The sequence below is a fragment of the Vicia villosa genome, linkage group LG6 (assembly GCF_029867415.1).
Source record: "Vicia villosa cultivar HV-30 ecotype Madison, WI linkage group LG6, Vvil1.0, whole genome shotgun sequence".
Lineage (NCBI taxonomy): Eukaryota > Viridiplantae > Streptophyta > Magnoliopsida > Fabales > Fabaceae > Vicia > Vicia villosa.
In genome coordinates this window covers 18,287,131-18,297,325 of record NC_081185.1, presented here as the reverse complement: position 1 = coordinate 18,297,325, position 10,195 = coordinate 18,287,131, and the positions used below count along the sequence as shown (strand labels likewise).

The 10,195-nt window shown below is 35.4% G+C and overlaps 1 protein-coding gene across 1 annotated transcript; it reads left to right on the top strand.

Moving 5' to 3' along the window:
- The first annotated feature begins 9,115 nt into the window (after window positions 1-9,115).
- Window positions 9,116-9,541, top strand: LOC131613280 (receptor-like protein 11). The gene has a single exon (XM_058884964.1). It carries the CDS (start codon window positions 9,116-9,118, stop codon window positions 9,539-9,541), a length of 426 nt encoding a protein of 141 aa, XP_058740947.1.
- The last annotated feature ends 654 nt before the right edge of the window (window positions 9,542-10,195 follow it).

Below are 10,195 nucleotides of genomic sequence, written 5' to 3'. Positions count from 1 at the left end.
CCGAATTGCGCCCGGTTCGAAGTGTTGGAAAGCTTATTCAATGCTCTATCTAACAATTATTAAATGGAAACCAAATTGATAATTTTTCCCATCCTTATTTTGAGCCTATGGAAGCGCGCTTGAAGGTGGTTAAGCGAGCTTGTGCATGATTTTCATTTTATTGCTCCAAAATTGCAAAATCGAAGTCGTGCCTTCGACACTTTATTCCTCGAGACTCCGTTATGCATAAGTACCTATAAAACAAAGGAAAAATATCAAACGATATACAAAACGAATCAAAACTCAAGAATACGAATATTTACCCAAAAATTGGGATTTTATTACAAAAACCAAAATAATAGAATCGATAAGTGTCACAGTTATATACTCAAAATAATGACATTTTAAAACTTATCAACTTCCTGCTATACTAGTTTGGCCATTATTTGTTCGGTCTCTTAGCTTCGAACAAACTTGTGGTTTATACGCTTTTAATGAATGGGTTTGGTTTTCTCATTAAGTAGGTGCTTGCACCATTCTATTGTTTTATTAGAGTTCCTTCTTGGGCAGTAACCGAAAGGTCTTTGAGGCTTGTTGTCGTCTGTCTCTTTATTAAGAATTGACTTAACCATCAAAGTAATATGAAAAAATACAAAAACAAAAGTACAACGAAAACATGGTAAAAGGAAAACCATAAAGGACATGCATAATACCAATAATTTTATATAAAAAAAAGTAAAATTCACCAGGATATGTATGCTAGAACCTAAGTCCTAGATATTATCATTGTCGGAGCATATCCTCCAAAGTTAACAAGAACGATTCTCAAAAAAGTAGTTCAGACTAGTGTTTTAAAAAATCGGATGGTCGAGTTAGAAACTTGAAGAATCACCGGTATGATTTGATTGTTAAGCTAATAAAAAGGAGGAAATTGGACAAAATCAGTAAAACCGAAAAACCAACATGTTAAATGCTTTTTTTTTCTTGCAAAAAATGATGCCATTTTTATTTGGAACATTTTTCCTCCTCATAATTAAATTTATTAGAGAATTTATATTTTTTATTCATTATGTTGCAACAAAATTTTGTTCAAAATTCATTTGAATTTGTATTTTGTATTATTTTGTTGTTTGTGGTGACTATGTTTAGACTATCAATTTAAAGAATGAATTTGTGAAATTATGATATTTTGACATCTTAAAATTTTTTGAGATGTGATGATTTTTTTAAAGATCATATCATCTGGTTCAACTAGTTTAATAGCTATGTAATTTTGTTATAAAGATCGGTTTATTTAACCGAATTATTCGGTTTTAACAGGGGATTCATCAGTGACCTAGTGGTTCGATCAGCAAACTAATAACCCAGTATTCTCGTCAACAGGTGCGACGTCAGCGCCCGGCGACCTAGGGCAATTGCCCGAGTTGTTCCTTATCTCGCCTGAAATTCAAAATCTCATCGCATTGGTCTCTCTCACTCAAGAAATTGAAATATCATAGTTAATTGTCTCTCATTCACTCAGGAACAGTGATCGTGTTTAGGTGGCGGATCGTCACAAATTCTCTTCTTCTTCTTTCACTTTTAAGCTCAATATTTTATGCGAAATTGTTGTTGTGATGTTATTCATTGTTGTTGCAGGTTGTGGTTTATGAATCGGTGAAGAATTGTTGCTGAATTTATTGTTCCGTGCTATGCACACCAAGTGTTCGGTGAAATGCTGAATCATGTTCTTTTGTTTTTCTGTCATAGGTAAGAAATTCTTTTTTATCATTCTGGTCTTGAATTTTAATCTTCATTGGAAGCACACTTATTTATGAGCAATAGGCTATAAAAATAAAAAATGAAAAGCGATTTGGGATATGTATATTTTCCAAAAAAAATTCGTGCAGACAAGTTGTTCGTGATATTATCTATCATTCAATTTCTTTAGTTTCCTTGTCAGAAGACACCGCGTTAACATTTTGCTGGTCTATGGCAATTAGGAAAATTTGTGTGTTAAAGTTCATGATGTTTGCAACTATGATATTTTCAATTCAGGACTTCTTGTAGAAAAATTTCTGGAAGTAGCATAAATAGCAAATTCTTCAGTAGCTTCATCTATTATGACAACTTAGTGGAACTTTAGTTTCTAATCTCGTATCGATTTTTTCCTAACAGTTGATTCCTGCAATTTTTACTTGATCAACATTTCTAACAAATGAACAAAGTAATATTGTTTTTGTAAACCCAGTTGCTTACTACAATCAAATTAGCCAGTGATGTTAACATTTACAATTATTGTGAATATTAAGCCTTTGAGTAACACATGCCTTAAGTATGATAAAGCATAAGGCTTTATAAAGTCACATGCATGTAGAATGTCTGAGACTGGTATAACCACACTTGAGAGTGGAAGTCGATGCATTTAGCATTAGACAATTAAAGGCTTCTGATTCTTGATACTAGATAACACACTGATGAGTTTGCAATATACATTTTTTATATCATTTAAGGTAGGTCTTAAGTATGTCTGTTTTATATGCATTTACCCGTGCCCTAAATGATTCGGAGAGAAGTTGGTTTTTGAGATTCTAACAGTATAGAATGTTTGTAAGATAATTTATAATTTATGCTCAGACTTTGTTTTTTTTTTTTTTCATAAGCAAGGAATTATATATATAGAGAACTAGGGGTTCTCAACCCGATTACAAAGATCAACGGGTTTCCCCGACAAAAGGAAAATTACAAACCAATTACCCTTACGAAAGGAACAACAAAGGGTCCTTACAAAAATCGTAAAAATTATAATTGGAATTAGTAATATTCCCGCAAAAAGACCATTTCCACACGGTTAATTTTATATTCCAAGCAATATTGTAATGCTTAATGCTTGTCAATTTGATGACCATTCCAATTTTAAAACATTAATTCAAACTCAAAATTTTCGACACAAATTCTAATTGAGACAAATTTTTTTTTTTTACGTAAGCCATAAGTTAACTGCAATAATTGTTGAAATATAAACTTGATTTGGGCCTAATTATTAGTGGTATTCTTGGGCTTAGTTATTTTGGGCTTAGATGATTTTGGGTAGTGTTTCTAGAGAATTCTTGTAGTGTTTGGAGTGTCTAGATATTTCTTATGGTTGTAATATTCTCTAGAATACTCTTTAGATATCTAGAGTTGAGAACTCTCTAGAATTAGTGAATCTAGAGTTCTCCTTAGAGTACTATAAATAGAGATGTAATCTCACACATTTGTATCAAGCAAAATACAAAGTTCTCTCTTCCATAAAGAATTCTCCTACCTATCAAGTTTTTATTCAAGCCTCCAATATTTCTAAACACTTGTCCTACACATAAAAACAACCTTAGTTCCAACAAAGTGGTATCAGAGCTTCAAGGTCCTCAAAAGATGGCGAATGGAGGTTTCCCTTTTCAAATGCCGATGCTCACAAAGAACAACTATGATAATTGGAGTATCAAGATGAAGGCGCTACTAGGATCTCAAGATGTGTGGGATGTCGTTGAGAAAGGCTTCAAGGAGCAAGACGAAGCCTCGTTAAGCCAAAGTGCGAAAGATACATTGAAGGAGTCAAGAAAGAGAGACAAGAAAGCTCTCTTTCTCATTTATCAATCGGTGGATGAAGATACTTTTGAGAAGATATCCAACGCAACGACGGCCAAAGAAGCATGGGACAAGCTTCAAACTTGCAACAAAGGAGTTGAGCAGGTAAAAAAGATTCGTCTTCAAACTCTTAGAGGTGATTTTGAACGTTTGTTTATGGAGGAGTCCGAGTTAATTTCTGATTATTTTTCTCGAGTATTGGCCGTAGTCAATCAACTTAAAAGAAATGGTGAAGATGTTGATGATGTGAAAGTCATGGAGAAAATACTTCGCACTTTAAATCCAAGTTTTGACTTCATTGTTACCAACATTGAAGAAAATAAGGATTTAAAGACCATGACCATTGAGCAACTCATGGGTTCCTTACAAGCATATGAAGAAAAACAAAAGAGAAAAACTAAACAAAAGGAGGCTATAGAGCAACTACTACAACTCAACATAAAGGAAGCAAACTATGTAAACTACAAGAGCCAAAGAGGACGAGGACGTGGCCAAGATCGTGGACATGGACGCGGACGTGGAGGAGAAGGAAGAGGAGGTTACAACAACTACTCTAACAACTTCAACAATGGAGAAAGAAGTTGGAATCCACAAGCGACAAGAGGTCGTGGAAGAGGAAATTCATGGTCGAGGTACGAAAAATCACAAATCAAGTGCTTCAACTGCAACAAGATTGGTCATTATGCATCCGAGTGTAGATTCTCGAAGAAGGTTGAAGAGAAAGCTAACTTCGTAGAAGAAAAAGGTGGAGAAGAAGAAACTTTGTTACTCGCATGTCAAAACCAAGTTGAAGAGAAAAGAAATAAGTGGTACCTCGACACTGGTGCAAGCAATCACATGTGCGGCGATCGAAGCATGTTTGTAGAGATCAATGAAGCGACAACTGGCGATGTCTCATTTGGAGATAACTCGAAGATATCGGTCAAAGGAAAAGGTAAAATTCTCATACGCTTGAAGAATGGTAGTCATCAGTTCATATCCAATGTCTACTATGTCCCTAACATGAAGAATAATATTTTGAGCTTGGGACAATTATTAGAGAAAGGCTATGACATCCACTTGAAAGAACATAGTCTTTTCTTAAGAGATTGTAGACATAACTTGATTGCGAAGGTGCCTATGTCAAAGAATAGAATGTTCCTTTTGAACATTCAAAATGATGTGGCAAAGTGTCTCAAGGCGTGCTATACCGACTCTTCATGGCTATGGCATTTACGATTTGGGCATCTCAACTTCGATGGTTTAGAACGTTTGGCAAAGAAGGAGATGGTGAGAGGCTTGCCTAGCATCAACCACCCAGACCAACTCTGCGAAGGATGTCTAATTGGGAAGCAATTCTGAAAAAGCTTTCCAAAGGAATCAACATCAAGAGCCATAAAGCCGCTAGAGCTCATACACACCGATGTTTGTGGACCAATCAAACCCAACTCTTTTGGTAAGAGTAAGTACTTTCTCCTCTTTATTGATGATTATTCCAGAAAAACATGGGTTTACTTCTTAAAGGAGAAGTCAGAAGTGTTTGAAAACTTTAAGAAGTTCAAAGCCCTTGTGGAGAAAGAAAGTGGTCTTTCCATTAAGGCCATGAGATCTGATCGAGGAGGAGAGTTCACTTCAAATAAGTTCAACAAATATTGTGAAGAACATGGAATCCGCCGTCCATTAACTGTGCCAAGATCGCCACAACAAAATGGAGTAGCAGAAAGAAAGAATCGAACCATACTTAACATGGTGCGAAGCATGCTCAAAAGCAAGAAGATGCCGAAGGAGTTTTGGGCCGAAGCTGTGGCATGTGCGGTTTACTTGACAAATCGCTCCCCAACAAGAAGTGTGCACGAGAAGACACCACAAGAAGCATGGAGTGGAAGGAAGCCAGGGATCTCTCACCTCAAAGTGTTTGGAAGTATTGCCTATACCCATGTTCCAGACGAAAGAAGAACAAAGCTCGATGATAAAAGTGGGAAATACGTGTTTGTAGGTTACGACTCAAGTTCTAAAGGTTACAAGCTTTACAATCCAAATAGTGGAAAGATCGTCATAAGCCGCGACGTGGAGTTCGATGAAGAAGATTGTTGGGATTGGAGTGTTCAAGAAGAAAGGTATGATTTTCTTCCTTACTTTGAAGAAGAAGAAGAAGAAATTGAACAACCAATGATAGAGGAACATCTTACACCACCGACCTCACCGACACCAAGGTTGGAAGAAACAAGCTCAAGTGAGAGGACACCGCGACTAAGAAGCATTGAAGAGCTTTATGAGGTAACCAAAAACCTAAACGACATTAACCTCTTTTGTCTTTTTGGTGATTGTGAGCCTTTAAGCTATCAAGAAGCGGCGGAAAACATAAAGTGGAGAGATGCCATGGACGAAGAAATCAAGTCAATCACGAAGAATGATACGTGGGAACTTACTACACTTCCAAGAGGACACAAAGCAATTGGAGTAAGATGGGTGTACAAGGCGAAGAAGAATGCAAAAGGAGACGTGGAGAGATATAAAGCAAGATTGGTGGTGAAAGGATATAGTCAAAGACAAGGAATTGACTATGATGAGGTATTTGCTCCCGTTGCTCGTCTTGAAACTATTAGACTGATCATTTCTTTGGCAGCCCAAAATAAATGGAAGATCTATCAAATGGATGTGAAGTCGGCCTTCTTGAATGGTTTCCTCGAAGAAGAAGTTTATATCGAGCAACCATTGGGTTATGAAGTAAAAGGGCAAGAAGAAAAAGTCTTGAAGTTGAAGAAGGCATTGTACGGTCTCAAGCAAGCACCAAGAGCTTGGAATGTTCGAATCGACAAGTACTTTCAAGACAAGAACTTCATCAAGTGTCCATATGAGCATGCACTTTATATCAAAGCGCAAAGTGGAGATATTTTGATTATGTGCTTGTATGTAGTTGACTTGATTTTCGCAGGGAACAATCCGAGCATGTTTGAAGAGTTCAAGAAAGACATGGCAAATGAATTTGAGATGACAGATTTGGGGCTCATGGCATATTATCTTGGCATCAAAGTAAAGAAAGGAGACAAAGGAATTTTCATCACCCAAGAAGGTTATGCTAAAGAAGTACTTAAGAAATTCAAGATGGATGACGCCAATCCAGTTGGCACCCCGATGGAATGTGGAAGCAAGCTGAGCAAGCATGAAAATGGAGACATCGTGGATCCAACTCTTTACAAAAGTTTGGTTGGAAGTTTACGTTACTTGACATGTACAAGGCCGGATATTCTCTATGCCGTAGGAGTCGTAAGTCGCTACATGGAAGCTCCAACAACAACTCACTTCAAGGCGGCAAAGAGAATTCTTCGATACATCAAAGGTACAACAAACTTTGGCTTGCACTATTACTCTTCTAACAATTATGACATTGTTGGTTATAGTGATAGCGATTGGAGTGGAGACTTAGATGATAGAAAGAGCACTACTGGTTTTGTGTTCTTTATGGGAGATATTGCTTTCACTTGGATGTCAAAGAAGCAACCTATAGTCACACTATCAACTTGTGAAGCCGAGTATGTCGCTGCCACATCATGTGTTTGTCATGCAGTTTGGCTAAGGAACTTGTTGAAAGAGTTAAAGATGCCACAAAAGGATCCTATGGAAATATGTGTTGACAATAAATCTGCACTTGCTTTAGCAAAGAATCCCGTCTTTCATGAAAGAAGTAAGCATATCGACACACATTACCACTTCATAAGAGAATGCATTGAGAGAAAGGAGGTGAAGTTGAAGTATGTGATGTCTCAAGATCAAGCTGCCGACATTTTCACCAAGCCACTCAAGTTGGAATCTTTCGTGAAGCTAAGGAGTATGCTTGGAGTCACAAATCAAGTTTAAGGGAGGATGTTGAAATATAAACTTGATTTGGGCCTAATTATTAGTGGTATTCTTGGGCTTAGTTATTTTGGGCTTAGATGATTTTGGGTAGTGTTTCTAGAGAATTCTTGTAGTGTTTGGAGTGTCTAGATATTTCTTATGGTTGTAATATTCTCTAGAATACTCTTTAGATATCTAGAGTTGAGAACTCTCTAGAATTAGTGAATCTAGAGTTCTCCTTAGAGTACTATAAATAGAGATGTAATCTCACACATTTGTATCAAGCAAAATACAAAGTTCTCTCTTCCATAAAGAATTCTCCTACCTATCAAGTTTTTATTCAAGCCTCCAATATTTCTAAACACTTGTCCTACACATAAAAACAACCTTAGTTCCAACAATAATATCATACAATGTACTCTTACACGCAAATGGGGTGGACATTGTTTTCATTTTCCATCGACGGTGGACTATCATTCAATGCAATGTCAAAAGACAAAAGTCTTATTACATGCAAATGACGTGCACACCTTTTGATTTTATTTTTCATTGACCCTCTTTTATTTAGCTTTTAATAGTATGGATTTTTAATGGAGCAATAACTATCATTCAATCCAATGTTGTGTGTACCCCAGTTGTTCTTTAGACCGGTGTACGTTTCTCATCAATATTTTAAAATTAATATTGACTGTGGACTCAATCAAGTCACAGAGTTACATGTGGACCTGCATGACAAATAATTTGATTTATTTATATGAAAATTAAAAATAAAAAAAATTACTAACTATATAAAAATTAATTTTAAACTATTTTTATATATTCATAAATAAGTTTATAATATAGAGGTGCATAATTATAGCAGCGACAATATATTAAATAAGTTTTATTATAATAAATTAATTTGACGTTAGAGATATAATGAATGGTTTGGTAAATAAATTGAGATATTGAGTTCACTTTGCTATTACTTTATGACTTAAATTAAATGGTCATTAATTATTTTATATTCTATAAATTGTCTATCGTGATAAAAGTTTTTTTAAAATTTATTTTTAAATAGATACAAATATAAGAAGTAGTTTTACATACATACAATCAATTAATTAATTTTAAAAGAAATTTAAAATTGAATGTTTCTTTGAATAACTATAAAGACCAACACCAATATAAATGCTCACGAACATTATCATCACTATATAGCATGCTTTATGCTTTTTTTCAATTACCACAATTAAGATGATATTGAAAAATGCTACTACTGTATTATCTTTACCTGATTCAACATGACAAAACTTGGAATAATTGAATAATAGTTTAGAATTTGTGGTAACACATTAAAGACTTGAAAACAATTTTTCCAGCTAATGAATTTTCGTGCATTACATATTGACTGTCGCTGCCTTGTCCAAATTAAGTATGGTTTGATCATGCTGTTTGTTGAAAGTTGAAGGAACCTTGGTGGAAATGAGGGAATGGGAAAAAGTTATATTGGGAGTGTATAACACTTCAAAGAACTCACACTATAAATAGCCGGTTGTGTTCAAGAAAATATTCACAAACATTTACAAACTTATAACCAGTTTTCAAGAAAATACTTACAAACATATAACCAGTTCAACAGATTATAATGTCAGGCTTCAATTTTCTCTTTTGTGTGGTTAGCATTTTATGCATCAGTCTGCTATTTGGAGAATGTTTTCATCCGAATAAGTGCATGGAGTCGGAGAGGAAAGCTCTCCTTAAATTTAAAGATACGATCAGTCATGGAAGTGACGGTCTTATCTCTTGGGAAGCTGAAGATTGTTGCAAATGGGATAGAGTTTTCTGCAACAATTTAACTGGTCAAGTAACCAATTTGGATCTCATTGGTTTCAATTTGGCAGGTAAGTTAGATGCTTCAATATGTGAACTTCAACATGTAACTTCTTTAAATCTTGATGATAATTACATCAGAGGGGAGATTCCAAAATGCATTGGTTTACTTGGAAAGATGAAAGAGTTGCATCTCAATGGGAATGAACTAGTTGGAATACTTTGCAAATCCGCCGTCCATAAGCGAGCTAGTTCATTCCCATTAAGATGCAACTCTTTCATCTTTCCAAGTAAACCAATGCATTTTGGAATCTTTCCTCTGATGTAATTATCATCAAGACTTACAAAAGTTAGATGCTGAAGTTCACATATTGAAGCATCTAACTTACATGCAAATCCGAATTCACTGAGATACAAACCGGTTACATGACCAGTTAAGTTGTTGCAAAAAACTCCATCCCATTTGCAACAATCTTCAGCTTCCCAAGAGATAAAGTCGTCACTTCCATGAGTGATTGTATCTTTCAGTTTAAGGAGAGCTTTCCTCTCCGACTCCACGCACTTGCTCGGATGAAAACTTTCGCCAAATAGAAGACTGAAGCATAGAATGCTAGCCACACAAAAGAGAAAATTGAAGCCCAGCATTATGATCTGTTGAACTGGTTATATGTTTGTGAATATTTTCTTGAACACAACCAGCTGTTTATAGTGTCAGTTCTTTGAAGTGTTACACACTCCCAATATAACTTTTTCCCATTCCCTCATTTCCACCAAGGTTCCTTCAACTTTCAACAAACAACAAACAGCATAATCAAACCATACTTAATTTGGACAATGCAGCGACCATCAGTCAATATGTAATGCACCAAAATTCATTAGCTGGAAAAATTGTTTTCAAGCCTTTAATGTCTTACCACAAATTCTAAATTATTCTTCAATTATTCCAAGTTTTGTCATGTTGAATTAGGTAAAGATATTATAG

What these genes read in the sequence shown, in the direction of transcription:
- LOC131613280 (XM_058884964.1), top strand. Translation starts at nt 9,116, where the DNA reads ATGGAGTCGGAGAGGAAAGCTCTCCTTAAATTTAAAGATACGATCAGT.